Source organism: Kockovaella imperatae, assembly GCF_002102565.1.
Source record: "Kockovaella imperatae strain NRRL Y-17943 chromosome Unknown BD324scaffold_1, whole genome shotgun sequence".
Lineage (NCBI taxonomy): Eukaryota > Fungi > Basidiomycota > Tremellomycetes > Tremellales > Cuniculitremaceae > Kockovaella > Kockovaella imperatae.
This window is the reverse complement of record NW_019028941.1, coordinates 749,743-765,183: the sequence shown is the minus strand read 5'-3', so window position 1 is coordinate 765,183 and position 15,441 is coordinate 749,743. Positions and strand designations below refer to the sequence as shown.

General features: G+C 51.6%; 11 protein-coding genes across 11 annotated transcripts; 8 read left to right on the top strand and 3 right to left on the bottom strand.

Annotated features, from left to right (window-relative positions):
• Positions 1–21: 21 nt before the first annotated feature.
• On the bottom strand, positions 22–1,879 carry BD324DRAFT_612087 (hypothetical protein). Its single transcript, XM_022014348.1, has 8 exons — positions 1,533–1,879; positions 1,390–1,484; positions 1,123–1,343; positions 968–1,076; positions 714–931; positions 573–663; positions 187–533; positions 22–146 (listed from the first exon to the last, which is right to left on the bottom strand). The coding sequence occupies exons 1-8, from the start codon at positions 1,760–1,762 to the stop codon at positions 81–83; spliced, it is 1,377 nt and encodes a 458-aa protein (XP_021874459.1). The 5' UTR covers positions 1,763–1,879; the 3' UTR covers positions 22–80.
• BD324DRAFT_612082 (putative ard1 family protein) lies at positions 1,880–2,832 on the top strand. Its single transcript, XM_022014347.1, has 6 exons — positions 1,880–1,998; positions 2,040–2,109; positions 2,165–2,252; positions 2,344–2,447; positions 2,544–2,672; positions 2,731–2,832. Exons 1-6 carry the CDS (start codon positions 1,978–1,980, stop codon positions 2,805–2,807), a joined length of 489 nt encoding a protein of 162 aa, XP_021874458.1. The 5' UTR covers positions 1,880–1,977; the 3' UTR covers positions 2,808–2,832.
• A 538-nt stretch (positions 2,833–3,370) lies between these two features.
• BD324DRAFT_612077 (hypothetical protein) lies at positions 3,371–5,965 on the top strand. Its single transcript, XM_022014346.1, has 12 exons — positions 3,371–3,699; positions 3,738–3,889; positions 3,926–3,988; positions 4,025–4,246; positions 4,280–4,384; positions 4,424–4,512; positions 4,551–4,629; positions 4,668–4,780; positions 4,819–5,044; positions 5,084–5,187; positions 5,236–5,273; positions 5,310–5,965. The coding sequence occupies exons 1-12, from the start codon at positions 3,486–3,488 to the stop codon at positions 5,663–5,665; spliced, it is 1,761 nt and encodes a 586-aa protein (XP_021874457.1). The 5' UTR covers positions 3,371–3,485; the 3' UTR covers positions 5,666–5,965.
• A 133-nt stretch (positions 5,966–6,098) lies between these two features.
• On the top strand, positions 6,099–7,282 carry BD324DRAFT_647687 (hypothetical protein; the record flags this gene model as incomplete). Its single annotated transcript, XM_022017700.1, has 3 exons — positions 6,099–6,221; positions 6,280–7,032; positions 7,070–7,282. 3 exons carry the CDS (start codon positions 6,099–6,101, stop codon positions 7,280–7,282), a joined length of 1,089 nt encoding a protein of 362 aa, XP_021874456.1.
• A 37-nt stretch (positions 7,283–7,319) lies between these two features.
• Positions 7,320–8,622, bottom strand: BD324DRAFT_654499 (hypothetical protein). Its single transcript, XM_022018796.1, has 4 exons — positions 8,140–8,622; positions 7,751–8,098; positions 7,507–7,715; positions 7,320–7,457 (listed from the first exon to the last, which is right to left on the bottom strand). Exons 1-4 carry the CDS (start codon positions 8,536–8,538, stop codon positions 7,415–7,417), a joined length of 999 nt encoding a protein of 332 aa, XP_021874455.1. The 5' UTR covers positions 8,539–8,622; the 3' UTR covers positions 7,320–7,414.
• Positions 8,623–8,770: 148 nt separating this feature from the next.
• Positions 8,771–9,613, top strand: BD324DRAFT_612071 (hypothetical protein). Its single transcript, XM_022014345.1, has one exon. The coding sequence runs from the start codon at positions 8,778–8,780 to the stop codon at positions 9,498–9,500; it is 723 nt and encodes a 240-aa protein (XP_021874454.1). The 5' UTR covers positions 8,771–8,777; the 3' UTR covers positions 9,501–9,613.
• A 79-nt stretch (positions 9,614–9,692) lies between these two features.
• On the top strand, positions 9,693–11,031 carry BD324DRAFT_612069 (hypothetical protein). Its single transcript, XM_022014344.1, has 4 exons — positions 9,693–9,727; positions 9,777–10,004; positions 10,044–10,318; positions 10,358–11,031. Exons 1-4 carry the CDS (start codon positions 9,721–9,723, stop codon positions 10,667–10,669), a joined length of 822 nt encoding a protein of 273 aa, XP_021874453.1. The 5' UTR covers positions 9,693–9,720; the 3' UTR covers positions 10,670–11,031.
• Positions 11,032–11,156: 125 nt separating this feature from the next.
• Positions 11,157–12,704, top strand: BD324DRAFT_612066 (proteasome regulatory subunit 12). Its single transcript, XM_022014343.1, has 8 exons — positions 11,157–11,330; positions 11,384–11,409; positions 11,458–11,485; positions 11,531–11,631; positions 11,669–11,769; positions 11,810–12,000; positions 12,039–12,456; positions 12,494–12,704. The coding sequence occupies exons 1-8, from the start codon at positions 11,307–11,309 to the stop codon at positions 12,661–12,663; spliced, it is 1,059 nt and encodes a 352-aa protein (XP_021874452.1). The 5' UTR covers positions 11,157–11,306; the 3' UTR covers positions 12,664–12,704.
• A 45-nt stretch (positions 12,705–12,749) lies between these two features.
• On the bottom strand, positions 12,750–13,065 carry BD324DRAFT_612065 (hypothetical protein). Its single transcript, XM_022014342.1, has one exon. The coding sequence runs from the start codon at positions 12,973–12,975 to the stop codon at positions 12,760–12,762; it is 216 nt and encodes a 71-aa protein (XP_021874451.1). The 5' UTR covers positions 12,976–13,065; the 3' UTR covers positions 12,750–12,759.
• Positions 13,031–14,067, top strand: BD324DRAFT_20258 (grpb/dephospho-CoA kinase). Its single transcript, XM_022012169.1, has 2 exons — positions 13,031–13,915; positions 13,964–14,067. The coding sequence occupies exon 1, from the start codon at positions 13,147–13,149 to the stop codon at positions 13,762–13,764; it is 618 nt and encodes a 205-aa protein (XP_021874450.1). The 5' UTR covers positions 13,031–13,146; the 3' UTR covers positions 13,765–13,915; positions 13,964–14,067.
• On the top strand, positions 13,889–15,431 carry BD324DRAFT_20244 (hypothetical protein). The gene is made up of 8 exons (XM_022012168.1): positions 13,889–13,915; positions 13,964–14,101; positions 14,163–14,226; positions 14,279–14,286; positions 14,330–14,699; positions 14,947–15,093; positions 15,135–15,174; positions 15,232–15,431. The coding sequence occupies exons 2-8, from the start codon at positions 14,093–14,095 to the stop codon at positions 15,305–15,307; spliced, it is 714 nt and encodes a 237-aa protein (XP_021874449.1). The 5' UTR covers positions 13,889–13,915; positions 13,964–14,092; the 3' UTR covers positions 15,308–15,431.
• The last annotated feature ends 10 nt before the right edge of the window (positions 15,432–15,441 follow it).

Below are 15,441 nucleotides of genomic sequence, written 5' to 3'. Positions count from 1 at the left end.
AAGCTCCTTGAAATTTATTCCAACGGAAAAACATGCATAGGGTACCATACAACAAGGCTATCACTTCATCCTGATCCTCTTCAAGGAGCTCTGCTACGTCTGCCAGTCACGGATGTATCGGTAGAAGCGATAGAAGTGGATCGAGCCTGTATCATGTCAGTTGATGGCTTGCATTTACTCGCATACCTTCCGCTTGGCATCCACTGGCGGTACATAGCTCTCCTTCTGAGCCCTCAACGTCCTCAACTCTTGCTCGACGCGATCCACCTGCCGTTTCATATCTACTAGTGCACCAGCCGCGGTCAAGAGACCATCATACTCCTCCAGATTGGCACGAGTCGGCATGACGAGCGCATGTGTGCTGACACCCAGCTCGCCGAGGAGCTCGGTGATGCGGATGGCAGCGCTTTGGCGAGGAGTAGGCAGCTTGCTCGAACGAAGGAAAGCAGGGATATGGACTGGATGTTTGGTAGCGAGGTGTGAGGATTGAGAGCTGGAATCTTGCGGTAAGCGAAAGATACAATGGGCGGCGTCTGATGAAGATCAGCTATGACCAGGCCCAAAATACGCACCGAAAGCTGTAGACTCTGCTTGCCGCTTAGTGGGTGCGGCGGCGACTGGAGTGCTCGGCTCGGCCTCTTCTGCACGTTTCCTCTTCTTGTTCTAATATGTATGAGTACCTGAAGCTCTTGAGGCGGCCAGGCTCGACTCACGGCGCCGAGGATGGCCTCGATATTCGACGAATCGATGTTGACGAGACCGCTGTCCAGACCCATAACCGTTCGCATCAAATCGTCCCGATCTGATCTATATCTCTGAGCCGTCTGCTCCATCCTCTTCACTTCGATGATTAGAGCTTCCTCCTCTGCGATTTCGGCAGTAGTCAGGTGGAACAATTCTGAAGCATACTGCTTCCGCTTGATCTCGCGAGCTGAAGGTGAGCTTGACCCATTCGATAGCAACTCACCCTTGTCAAAAGAATACGCTTGGATCATCTGCTGTTGGCTAGCAGTGTCCGTAGCCGTCCGTGTCCGTGTCAGTCGCCGACAAATCGTATAATATCGATCTTTTATGTCCTGTCACCTGATCAGTTCCGGAGAACGTGTCCGACTGTCAACTTACCTCTATTGATCTCTTTTTGACCGGTCCTTCGCCGGACGGGCCCATGTATTCGTACCTATCGGCCGCAATAACGAAGCGCAGGTCGTAATCATTCAGCAAATTGAACAGGTAAGTCGTCTCATGAGGCGTCCAATCGGGGTCCGCGAGGTGTTGATCGTATTCGAATTGACTGTATTCTATCACAGAGGGGCCGTGAAGATTGAATTTGCCAAAGTACTCGACTGAGCATGTCAGCGACGACTTTGAAGCCTAGCAAGAGTATCGTACCTCCCGCTTCTGGATCTGCATCAGACGTTTGGACCCAATGACTCAGTCTAGCACGTCGGTCTGGCCTTGCAGCGGGGTTGAATGGCAGCCACTCCCTGACTGGTGTCAGCATAGAACATACAACAAACAGACGCCAGACACACCACTTGGCCTTCTTTCTAGATACTGATGGTCTTGATTTGTATTTCACAGCAGAGACTGAGGCTTGAGCCTCGGCAAGAGACGGAGCATTGTTTCCAATGAGAGCGTACAGTTCACGCGAGATTCCATCTGGACGTTTATTTAGATTGAGTTTCTTCGGTATCGGGGCATGTGAGGATGATGATCCAGCTTGAGGCAGCCCAAGAATACTCCTGACGTCGCTCGAGGACATGTTGAGGCGTGTAATGGAGCTTCCGAGGCTGGATGCTGCTCCAAGTCACTTCATGGACGGACAGTCTCGAAAATGACCTGTAGGTCAAGCTTCCTGGCGTGAGATTTGATTCCGCTCGTCTTGTGCATCGAACTGGAATTTGAGCTGATCTGACTTCGAACAGAGGTCACTTGCATTGTGTCGATCCCCTGAGAGAATCGACGAACGAGGCTACCATGGACATCAGACAGGCTACGGTATGCTGTGGCGAGCTGAAATTGAACTCATGCTCTCTCAGATCGACGACTTTCTTGGCATGCAGAATGCCAATCTGCTCAACCTGCCTGAAAACTATACATTCAAATACTGTGCGTTGATGGAGACTTTTGCGCGATTCGGACCATGCAGCTCAAGTCAGGATAGATCTTTACCATGCTTTAACATGGCCAGAGCTCTCATACGTCGCGGTGGACCCGAGAGGGAGAATCGTGGGGTACATTTTGGCGAAAATGTGAGCTTGGATGGTCCCGTCCCGTCCTGGATTATCGTGACCTCGACACACAGCATTGGAAAATCCCCTACTGATCATCTCGTCTACTCAGGGAGGAAGAGCCGACAGATGAGCCGAGCGGACACGTCACTTCCATTTCAGTCCTCCGACCATACAGGCGGTTAGGACTCGCGAACCGCCTCATGAAGCAGTCTCGTGAGTAGTCCTTAAGGCTCTTCGCTTCACACAATGCCTGTTGTACTCTACGTCGTGCCGCTACCAATCTGCTACCGGTGCTGACACCACATCTAGAGGAAGCCATGGTCGCCCACTATAATGCCGCTCAAATCACATTACACGTCAGGAAGTCAAATCGCGCGGCTATATCTCTGTACAGAGATTCGTTAGGCTTCGAAGTTCATGTCATGGAGAAGGGATACTGTGAGTTGGCACTCGTGGATGATACGATGCGAATCGTGACGCTGATGGTCTACTCCAGATGCTGACGGAGAGGATGCGTACGGTATGCGGTTCCTTTTCAAGAGGAAGGATGAAGAGAGCAAAGCTTCTACATAATTCAATGAATTTATCCACGACCGAGAATGTCTCAAGCTTCTGCTCGACCCCGGAACGTTTGTGTCCACGCCTGTCGGTGGGCATTAGTATTCTCAGCTCGCCCAGCTTCTCTGCGCTCGATGAGTCCCCTCTGTACCTCATGTTTTGAGTCCGAAATTGGTGGCTCCCAGTACCTGCGTGTAGCTTGAATCTTTGCGAAGTCTCTTTGAGCCATTGCTATACCTCAAGCTCCGATTCTGTGTTCTAGAGGCTGCCTTGACTGCTGCTTGAGAGAACATACGAGTCATGCCCGTTCGAGCGGAGCTGTGACAAACTCGAATGTGGCATATAAGCGCTCGGTCTCGCCGCAGATGATCTGATAGGCTCCTGTCTAATCCTGGTCCTCGGCATGGCTGTCCTGTGCCGAGTCGCTGCTGCCTCAGTCTTGAGCCAATCCGCACTCTCAGCACCACCCTCATCTGACTCCGCCCTCGCCACTCGGCGGAAGATCTCATTTGCCACCAGGTCCATTACGTACAAAAGGTTATCCGCCTCGTTCCGACCTCGCACGTTATCTCTTGTATCTCAACGTAACCTTGACTCACTCCGAGATCATCCTGTTCTTGCTCAAGGACTCGATTTCAAAGACGTCATTACCTGTTTGTGCAAGGCTGCGGATCGCTGTAGCACCTTTTCTCCATGTCATCCCCTCGACCCCTTGCAGAGGCAGAGGGGCAACCCTCCTTCCGGCCTGCAAAGCGACCCCGGTTAGACCCATTGAGCGCGCGATTTGAAACCCGTCAAGAGATACCTGAGCAGCAGGAATCCGAGCCTGACAAAGAGTTTGACGCGACTACTCGGGTCGTCTTGGCACCTCCATCACCTGCTGAATCGTCCAGCCAACAAGATGAATGTGAGTCCGATCCCTTGACCCTGAGCTGACCAGATCAGCACAATGTGGAGTCAAGTCAACCGTTACTTTTCAAGATGGCGACCAAAGCATGAGAGATACGACCTGCACTTCGTCTTCGCTTAACCAAATGGCCATGGACATGCTCGAAGATGAGCTCACGTGTGGCATGTGTGCCGGAATCTACATTGATGTAAGTACAGTCGTACAGAGCTTTGGCTCACAACAGCCGGTGGTGCTTCATGAATGCGGTCACAGCTTCTGTGGCAGCTGTGTTCGATCTTTGATAAAGGTATGGACGTCACGTATGACCTCGCTGATCATCCAGTCTCTGCCGCCCATGACTGCTCCGGCATTTCCAGGAGATCCTTTGCCGAAACCACCCTCATGTCCTCACTGTCGTCATGCGCCCATCACAGAGGCTCGCCCGTCTCGGCTCGCCAACGCTATGGTCCATATTCTACTCAAATGTAAACCAGAGGCTGCCAGGCCAGAACGAGAATTGCAGCAGGCTCGTGAGATTTACACAGCATCGATGGGTGCTTTGAAAGTGAGTCACCTTGAAGGACAACGCTGACTGAAGTTTCCTATACCGCCGACCCAGTCATACTGCCGCGAGAGCGATTACTGGAAACCTTGTAGATCGTGCTACCCCACCGTCGAGGGTGCTTGGAAGTGTTCTAAACCAGTGAGGGGGTTGGAGGATCATAACGAGGCTGAATCGCAGATTCCCCGCCCGCATATCCAGGAGGAAGCTTCGAGATGCGTGCTCAGAAGCGGTTTCTGTCCCGACGGACACAACCTCTGCTCGAGCTGGTGAATTCATTTCCTTTGGGACTGTGCTGATGGCTCAGTGATCAGTTGTGTCCCGCCGATGGACCAATGAATTTGAAGTGTGGAATATGTGGAGATGGGTTTTGTGGAGATAGCAAGGTATTCAATAGGAAGAAATCGAGTGCTGATCAGAGCAGTCTTCCGTCTGCACCTGTGTACCATTGGCGCAGGCGAAGCCGGCTGCTCATTGGAATCTGCTACAACTCTGCACAGAGGATGCCGTATCGGAGCTCATGTCAACGATTTTCAGGTGGGCCTTCAGCCTTTGATTTCAGACCTTACAGCTAGGGAGAATTGGACTGAGATCAAACACTTGTCCGCGTATCTGGCGAGCCTACCTCTCGAGGAGCGCATCACACCCGGATTCATCTTCTCTGAGGTTCTCACTGCATTTGAACGTCCAGACGGTCCCAAGTCGATCACCGATCCACTTGTACCAGTGCCTCAATTCGGAACACTGAAGGACGAGCGGAGTTCGTTGATCTGCGGTTCATGCACCGACAATCTTTTCTGTGTAAGCTACTGAAGTTTGTATCGGCTCAACCGTCCCCAGTCTGGGCTATACGAGTGGTGGCTGAAGGAGTATGAGAAGCCGGATGTGCGGGGCCGACTTCCAAAGGCAGTCCTGGATCGTCCCAATTGTAGACGAGGGCGACTGTGAGTGGGCCGAACGATGGAGGGACAGCGCTAATTACGAACAATCAGCTGTTCACAACAGCATCGGTCGAGTCATGCTGTGACCAGTGGGTGTCTTATCAGGTAATCTACTGATGCAATAGGAAACCACATCTGTCAGCCGGTCACTGATGATGAAGACGACGAGGAGGATGATGAAGATGAACATCAATCCAGTGACTACTCCGCTGATTCGTCTAGCGAATTCTCGTCAAGCGAACCGAGGCAATTCGCCGACAACGACGTTCAGAACGAGTCGGCAAACATCGCTGTGTATGAGGAATCGAAGATTACTGTCGCCGGCACCACGGACGCGGACATGGACAGTTCGGACGAGCAGCAGCCCGTCGTTTCGAGCCAGATGCGCGAGCCGGCAACGCATCTCGACAGCCCGATCAATGAGCCGACGAAACCTCCGACGGAGCCGAGCCCTGCTCAATCCGGTCCTATCAGCTCATGATCACTCGCATTGGCCTCCCCTAATTGTTCGCTCAGGATCACATTGGTCCACATCGCGATTCCCTCTTGTAACAATTCCATTTCCAGACTAGCATTTCTGCACTGGTTAATACTGTACTTCGTTCTCAACTTTGACCAGTCTACATAGACGCCCAGCCACGGACAGCAGCACAACTCTCTTTCATGACCTCTATGACACTTCATGACACCCTCGCATTCGACACATGACCCATTTCATGCATTTCCGTTCATGTCCAAGGAGAAGAATGAATTCGTCAAAAGAGCCAATGTGCCATCTCGGTCGCTTCTGTGTGTGATCGACATTATTTTCATTATTTTGGACTGAAATTCATTTCAACTGTCGATTCCTGACTCAAGAACCAGGTTGGCTCGCGTTCGGTCAGGTACTGATCTTGAAGAGCAAGACTGTCGCTATGGTTGGTCGTATTTGGACATTCAAGGATATCTTTCCCGAGGATGATGAACCCAACGTCAAGCGGGATGCAAATGGCAAGAAGATCATTCCGCCAGTTGCCTACTATGTTTTCGGAGCAGCGGTGAGTGCGAACACGCTTCACGAGTGCATTCTGATCGCTGAACGTTCGCTCGTTGTAGACATTTGTCACTGTCGGAATGAGCGTCATGATGATTCCATACGTTCGCGAAGCGATCAAGATGAACAAGATGGCGATGCACAATTTTATTGCCCATCGTCATTCGTCGACGAGATATCGGTCTGGAAAAGTCGCGCATCTTCCGAGTCTCCAATCGGAACCCTCTACGTCAGGTATCGCTCAGAGTCTGACTATGCAGAGATTGAGCCAGCAGAGTCAGAATCATCGTCTGGATGGTGGACGACAGGGTACCTCCTCCAATGCCGATACTATCGCTTCCGACATTGAGCCTCATCGGTCAGTGGAAGGGGAAGAGGCTGGACCTTCGAGAAGCAGAATTCTACCTGAGATCTCAGTGCCAGTCAGTCCGAGTGGGTCGAGCTCAGGGAGCAATATGGACACCATCGCATCGGATATCGAACCTCATCGGTCATTATCTCCTGGTCTAGGATCGTCAGGCTCTAAAGGGAAGGCGAAATCGCCAGATGATCATCCAGAATGGCCAGAGGAGCCTCTCCGTGACCCGGAAGATCCATTGCTCGTCAGTTCGAGACAATTCAACACCATGGAAGAACGCAGATTGCACGGTGCGAGTCAGGCAGATGGTACAGACGAGAAGGACAAGATCCCTCCGTCGATGTATCGGGAAGCAAGATTCGACGCTTTCAAAGCTTTGGGAATAGCAACCGCGATTGTAGCTACCTCTGCAACAGCAGGTATATGGGTCATGTCAAAATTGCTCGGCGTCTCGACGGTGAGTGGGTGTTGCCTGAAGGTACTGAGACGGTCAGGTCGAAGAGTTCGCTGAATTGATGCGGGGAACGATGAAGTCTGTCGCTCCGAATCTAGTCAAGCGGAACGATGCGGAGCGAGTTGAGGGATCAGACCAGAACGCCGATGTGTTGATCGACGAGTTATTGGCCAATGTCAGACAGGCATTCAGAGAGCGTCCCGGTCAAGAGAACGCCACACTGCGGCCTGAGGAAAAGACGTTGCCTAGCTAATGCGATAATCACCGAAGCATATCCGCAATACAGAGACATCTCGCATGCATATTACACGTATGGCTTGTCGCCTTTCGCTCAATTGGCGATGAATCTGCTTCAGCGCTGACACTCGTCCGTAGCAGACGGTTCCTAAGGCTTTCGGTCCTTCCACGCCTTATCATTCCCTTTTCGCCTGAGGCTCGTGTTAGCACATGCGCTTGGCAGAGGGAAGTCCCACTCACCCGGCGTCTGGGTGCGGTTGCGGGTTTCTATCGCCTAGAGTGCCTTCCTTGGCAGCCTGACTCAATGTCTCGTGTGCCGGATCTGCAGAAGTGGACGATTTTTTTACTTTAGACGACGGGGTCACATTTGGCGGAGCGGGAGTCGCGCTGGGGTCGTTGGTCGGGTAAGAGGACTTCAGATTGGTGGGAAGGGGCTCAGATGGGGAATCCTGACAATCAGCTATGTCCAAGAAACCGGACTCACATAGCCCGCTTTGGAAGGTTCAGGTTCATGGACTCCAGAGTACTTCTCGGCACCCTTGACGCCTGTGGTAGGGCTACTGTGCAGGGATCTGCTCTGAGAAGCCCCAGGAGTGGACCCAAAGGGGTTGCTCGAATGCTGAGGTTTCGACTTGGTCCTGGAAGGGAGATGGGGATCCGCAGATGCGTTCCCGGATTGGGCTGATCCCGAATATCCACCTTCAGAGTGCTTCAAGTGAGGGTTCTGATCGCCATGGACCGAATCGTCGACTGGCTTTCGTGCTCCTTTGGGATCGGCTCCTGGGATGTCCTTGTTACGAGCGGAAGACCACGTGTGGAATTGTCTCTTTGGCTGGAGGCATCAGCGGGTGACCCGAGGGTTTGGGTCCTCACATTCTGTCCACCAAAAGCATCTAGAACTTTCCCAACGAGAGTGTCTGCCCCAGTCTTCTCATGTCCTCCCTTGTGACCTCCGCTCGAAGCTCCCTTCTGACCTCCAACCTGGTCAGCAAAACTTCCTTTACCCTCCGGTGCGACCTTGCTCTCGCCTCCAACGCCTCCCTGTCTCGCAGCGTCAAATGGCTGACTTTGACCATTTGTCGAGGCTTGAGAAGCAGCTTTGTTGCTCATACCTTGCGTGGCAGAGGCCGATTGGACATCCTTGTCTTTGTGTCCCGGGTCCTGAGCCTTGGCCGTAGTGTGACCTTGGGTAGTGGACGCAGAGCGGATGGCGACAACCCGCGCGGTAGATTCGGCTGCTCGAATTGAGCGAGAGATAGCGAGACGGTACATGGTGATTGATAGGCTTGCTCCAGCTGTTGTTCAGATTTGGTCAGAGTGGTTGAATAACAATGGATGAATTGGGCTTCGATGATCATGTGTGCAAGACCTGTTTCTGATGTCATTTCCCAAGGTGCCGTCATCAAAGCTGGAGACCCCACAGATTCAGCGGCGATCACCGCTTCCCACGGTGTGCATGAGCTTTGACAGCCTATGAACAACGGTCGGCCATGTTGATGCTGGCGGGTGGAATGCGGAACAGCATCTCTTTCATGCAAGGATCCGAACCGGACTATGATCAGCGTCCTACGATCGTCAGGTTAGAATGCAGAAAGCAGCCACTCGTGGCCTCTCTCGGTGATCTCGGTCATGTTCGTAGATTGATGGACGACCTTCGCGATTCATCACTGCTATCCGAAGTTTGTAAGACCCAGACCAAGCCAAACGACATCAAAATCTTGAACCCGGTCCTGGAAATGGCTTCCCTTGCATCGCTTCTCTCTATCGCTTCCTCAGATTTGACCATCACCATGATGATAATGAAGGACGAACGGGAGGCATGCAAAGGGCCCCTTTGGCACCCGAATCACTTTGTTGGAGTTTCGGGAGCTTCAGATCCTAAAACTGATTCGCAAGACTTTAGAAAGCTGCTAAGGAGTATGCAAAGCGACAAGATGACCCGAAGAATATCAAGGCCAGTCGTTTCAGCATCGGAGCGCTTGCCAATGTCCCGAAGCCCCTTGTCCAAACTCAAGGATCGATCGCCCGGTCCCATTGTCAGCAGCTTGTTCTTCAGCAACATGACATGGCTAGACTTGCTTCTTGGAGCTGTTGACTTTTACTGGGTCTCTTCAGCTAGCCCCTTTCTCAGCGCTGCGATTGTGCATTTTGTAGGTCATTCCGGTAGTCCCAGTCGTTCAGGGACAGCACGGGGATCAGCCATGATCAAGCGCAGAAGATCGGGTTCATCATGAGAAACGTTCTCCAAAGGCTCGCAGGACGTGCAATTGGAAGCTTTCAGGATGTAGCTACTCATGGAATGACGGAGGACACTCCTCTCTGTGATATGCATGCTCCCTATCTGCCACACTGCCATTTGGGTGCCCCGTATTATCACCGGTCCGACTCTCGGCATCTTCAGGCGGCGAACATTGCTTAGGTGGCTCTCCATTTCTGTACCTTAGAACTGAAAGCATGGAATGTGAGTACACTGGTTTTTGAGGAATCTCTCAGCTGATGGGGACCTGAAGGCGCCGAACCGCCTCCTCCCTATCTCTTGTCCGCTCCGTCCACACGTTCGTCAGGTCCAGCGACTATCTCCTCTCTTCCTCTACACATTCTACATAGGATAGTATCTTTGACGTTGGATCCAAATGCTACTCCGAGTCGCTTCGCAGGTGACTGGCACGAGGAGAAAGTCAGAAGGATATGGGGTCTCTTCAGAGGTCTGAGACCAGTGGACAGGAGGTTCTACAAAGGTAAGACAAGCCACTGAAAGTGCAATACTGAAGATCCAGTCTCCACGTCAATCCTAAGAGGAATGTACATCAACCCGTATCTATCTTTGCTCCCGCGAGGTACATCTTCCAATCCTTTTCCTCATGATTCCGACACTTCCAATCTTGGTCCAGATTCTACGGCGAGGGCTGAATCGGTTTTCAAGCGCCGCAGTCGCGAAACAGCCGTCTTCGATCGGTTCATCGCAAACAGAGTAGGCGAGGATCTACGGAGAGTGGAAAGTGAACTATACGAAGAGAGCGAAGCCGAAATGGACATCATAAAGAGGCTTCAGGTGAGGCCACAATGAAATGCGGCACTGATAGGTCGTCAGCCGATAGCACGAACTGAAGATCTCTTACTTCGACTCCCACCGTCACTGATATTACCTGAAGCTCCTCCTGGCCGGCTACGCTCTCGAGTGCCGTTACCTCATCCACATCTTGTAATCAACCTCACACCAACATGGTGCCAGGTGTATCTGTCAACATTATCAATTGGGTCGATCGAGAAAAACAAGGCAGGACGAGATTTGGTGATCGAGGTGAAGCGTCAGAGAACACCTGAGGAGACAGTGAGAAAGATTGGGGAGGGTCTGGAAGACATACAACGGGGCATGATCCGATGGGGAGACAAGGTGTATTGAGGAGTCGCACAATTGGCTCAGTCACCATCAGTGGTCGGTGGATGCAGTCTGTTCGCGGCGGATCCGGTGCAAAACTTCGTCATCCGCGCGTGGAGGGCACTCGCAGATGTACTTGCTGCGGGCACAGCAACATGTTCGGGAGGCTCGTACGCTGATGGTCATCTGACTGGTCTCACTCATTGGTGATCCCTCAGTCTTCCACGCGGCCATGCAACTGACGCCAAGTATTGTTCATCCGCCACAACAGCTCAGTGTTCTTTGAAATTGTCAAAGATCAAGGCAGAACAGGACCACTTCAATGCTCATCGATCCGTAGTGACTTTTACGGCCTACCAACTGCCCCATAACCATTTATGCATGCATGTAAATGGCCTGAATGTACAAAGGTCTCAAGTAAACCACCGTAAACTTCATTTGTAAAATGCCACGTCAGTCACGCTGCTCGTCTCGTTGAAGCGCGTTTGAGCATTCATCGATCAGTCATTCATTGCATTCATCGGCGCTGGTTGTCTGCCTTCTTCGATCTCACCGACTGCCCATTCGTGCAGACTCTTGGACCTCTGACAGTCATCTGGGAGTATCGAATCCTCGACTGAATCGCGCCCCTTTTCACGTCTGAGCGAGGTCTTTCATCAACATGCCTGGATTGACCACCGCTCAGGTAAGCGTCGTTCGTCCGCTCAAGTGTATTCGGTATGCTAATTTGACTCCCAGGTCAATGCGTTGTCCGGTACGAACGTGTAAGTCCTGACCATCTCGAGTCTACTGTGCGCTAAGATCCACTACAGCGTTATTCATCCTCTTGTTCTCCTCTCCGTGTGTTTTCTATCAACCTATCTAGAGCCAAGCTCACCCATTCAGGTTGTCGATCATGCTTCGCGTGTCCCGTTAGGCAAGAATCGCCGGGTATTAGGACTTTTACTGGGTCAAGACGATGGGAAAACCGTTAACTGCGCCAATTCGTGAGCTATTTGCCGGTAGCCCCGCTGATCATCCCAGCTTTGCAATCCCATTCGAAGAGGACGAGAGGGATCCAAAGACTTTCTTTTTAGATTTAGATTACGTCGAGGAGATGTGGAGGATGTTCAGAAAGGTCAACGGTGAGTCAGTTAGTGGACGGTGGTGGCTAAGCCATTGTAGCCAAGGAGCGCCCCGTCGGATTCTACCACTCTGGACCACGATTACGATCGTCCGACCTTGAGATCACGGAACTCTTCAAGCGTTTCTGCCCAAGACCCGTAATGGTCATTGTGGATGTAAGAGCACAGGGAGGAAGAGGAGACACGGGTATACCTACGGATGCGTACTTTCCAGTCGAGGAGATCCGAGATGTGCGTAAAGACATATCGGAGCTATGGCTGATCGTCAGGATGGGACCGCAACACAACGTACATTCACTCATGTGCCTACTTCTATTGAAGCCGAAGAGGCTGAGGAGATTGGAGTCGAACACTTGCTCAGAGACGTTGCTTCAACGTCTGGTGCACCTTCCTCATCACTTCTCACCACTCAATCCCTTTCAACAAAAGTCGCTGCGCAGCTCAATGCCATCGAAGGTCTCCGGACGCGTCTGAACGAAATCAACGATTACCTCACCTCTGTACGGAACAACAAGCTCCCTGTGAACCATCAGATCATATACCACTTGCAGGAGATTATGGGTTTGTTACCTCAACTGGGTGGAGATCTGGATATTGGCAAAGCCTTCCGTGTGGACAGTAACGACTCATCTCTAGTCGTATACCTCAGCTCAATGGTCCGCACAGTCTTGGCTCTCCATGATCTGAGTAAGTGCCTTGTGTTAATGGGGACTGACGTCCTCAGTTGAAAATAGGATCGTCAATGCTCAGCAAGAAATCGATGATGCCAAATCTCCGGAGGAGAGAGCAGCTGATGAAGCTGCGGCCGCGGCTGGAGTCAAAGCTGCCGATGTCGAAAAGGCGAGGAAAGAGAGGAAAGATGAGGAAGAGAAAAGTAAAGCGAACAAGAAGTGATGGTGGCTCTGTCAGGAGCAATGCATTTGAATGGTACATGTCAATGTACACTTCCGGAAGAGACTGCTTTAACCTTCCCTCCCGCGCTGGATTGCATCATTCATGGCTCTGTGCAGTATCGTCACTGCCTGTGTCTGAGTTGAAATGATATGAAGAAAGAGGACTGTAAGCATGCCCTCCTTCTTTGGTGGCTGCTCGAACGGTAACGACTCCTTTAAGGGTGGCCCGGGAACCTCCTGCGTCCAGAAAGATCTGACCCATCGTGCAGCGCCGACATGGATTGGTACACTCCAGTGATTGGAGCTGCGGCATTTGTAGTGAGTCGTCCTACGTCAAAGCTCTATTACGGGCCAGGCTGCTTGAGCGCCACATTTGGTCGCCTCGGATCCGACGGGACCAGTCGCTTGGAATGCTGTCGAGTCTACTTGTTTGTCTTTCTCTACAATACATTGTCTCTGCGAGCTTGACGAGCTACAGCTGATCATGTCTCGTATCCCATCCGCCGAGCTCATCAAGCACTATGAATATGATCCGTCCACCGTGGAGCGTATCGCGCATCGGCGAATACCGATGGGTGAAATCACCATCAGCGAGTACGATCCAGAATGGCCAGCGCGATTCGAAGAGCACAAAACGCTCATTGTCAATGCTGTTAGCGACCGTATTATATCTATAGCTCATACTGGCTCGACCAGTATTCCCGGATGCCCTGCTAAACCCATCATCGATATCGACTTGGTCGTCAAGGATATTCATGACGAGTCGAGCTATATCCCTCAGCTGGAGAAAGCGGGGTATCGGTTCTTATTGCGTGAACCTCGATGGATGGAACATCGATACTTGGTACATGATGTGGAAACCATGTTCCCATGTCAGATCCACGTATTCCCCGATAACGTTGCAGAGCCTGAGCGACATAGGATATTTAGAGAATGGCTAAAGAGTCATCCAGAGGACTTGGAACGATACGCCAATGTGAAGAGGCAGTCGGCTGAGGAGGCTAATGCTCATGGAGAGGATCAGATGGGATACAACCAGAGGAAAGAGTACATCATTCGAGAAATCCTCGACAGGGCTTTCAAAAGCTTGGGCCATACTTAGGAATCTGTGATGTTGGGTGGCAGCAATCGGATCGTGGCAAGTGTTATGGACAGAGAGAAGTGGGCCTCTAGTATCGTTCTAGAGTCTCGCAGCATGATACCAATGAGCTGCACACGAGGTGTCTGCCATCTATAGACTCACTGCCACAGAGGTGACGTGTCACTGTTTACACATGTGATAAGATTGACTCCGGCTCAAGGCGAGCCCCTTTAACCGGCTTAACGCGCGGGGATGGTCACATCGTCATTCCCTCTCTATCTGATCTCATTCATCCCTTGCATCCATTACATCCACTTCATCTTTGACGCCTGCTCAGACTCTCTGCACCATGGAAACCGTGCGTTCAAGGCTGCAAATGTCTCTATGAGCCATGTCACTGACACTTTTGGTATGCATAGTATCTCAACAACGCCAAACAATTCCTGGGAACCGAGGAGGGTCAGAAGATGGAGAAGCAGTTTGGTGAGTGCTTGTCACATTCCTTGTCCGTCAATGGCTGACGTTCGTCCTTCAGAGAGCTCTGTAAGTCGTTACATTCGAATGCTGCAATTATCTAACCGTACAGACCGGTATCAACGTTGACCAATACCTGGGCGGAAACAACAACAACAACAACAACAATAACAACCAGGGACAGGGAAACCAAGGCAACTCTGGCTTCGGTGGCAACAATGACAACAACAATGACAACAGCTACGACCAGAACCAAGGTCAAAACCAGAACCAAGGACAAGACCAATACAATGCTGCCAGTTCCTCTACCGACGCATTCGGCAACCAAGGACAAGATGGACAATACGGCCAACCCGGTGCTTACGGAGCCGTCCGAGGCGAGGGCCTCGGTGGAGCTCTGAACCAGAACCAAGACCAGAACCAAGGAGGATACGGTGGACAACAAGGACAGAGTGCCTATGAAGGCATGGACCAAGGAGACAGTGGGTACAACAACCAATAAGGCATTATGCCTCCACCGCCGGGTACTTTCCCTTAACACAATCCATCCCCTGCCCTGCCTCTCCGGAGCCCGTTGTTGAAATGAGAGAAATGAATCGAACGAGAAGTAGAAATTCACGAAGAAGGAAAGAGCTTATAGGAGAGAGAAATCCCGCATGCAAACCCTTTTTGCTTGTCCCTATCCTGTGTTGTGTTGACGAGATCCCGCGCTGACACATTTGCGTTCAGGCACATCCACGGGCGGATATGGAGGAGCGGCTTTCTCCCGGGCCAATCAGATGGGTGCTGATGCCCACAATGATGGAGACAGCGACGATGGCCTTGCGGGAGGATACAAGACTGGCACCAGTACTCCTGGCTACAGACAAGAAGGAGGTGGGCAGTTGCTCAGAGCTGGATAGCTGACCCCGTGATAGATGTCGATGCCGAAGCAGCAGAGAACAGGATACGCAACCAGTCAGTCACCCGGGATACAGCGAGGAGTCATCGTAGCTGACGAGAGGATCTCTACAGAAACATCAACGTTTATGGACAGCAAGCGAACGAGGCGGCGGAAAAGGATGACCAGTACCACGAGCCGAACATCTGAGAAGGGCAACATACGAGACGTTGAGCGACAAGGCACGCATCGTGGGTAGGAGTGAGAGTCTGAGAACTGCATCAATAGCATATCAATAGTTGGTCATGCATGCACAAGCATTGAAAGGCATCCAATACATATAT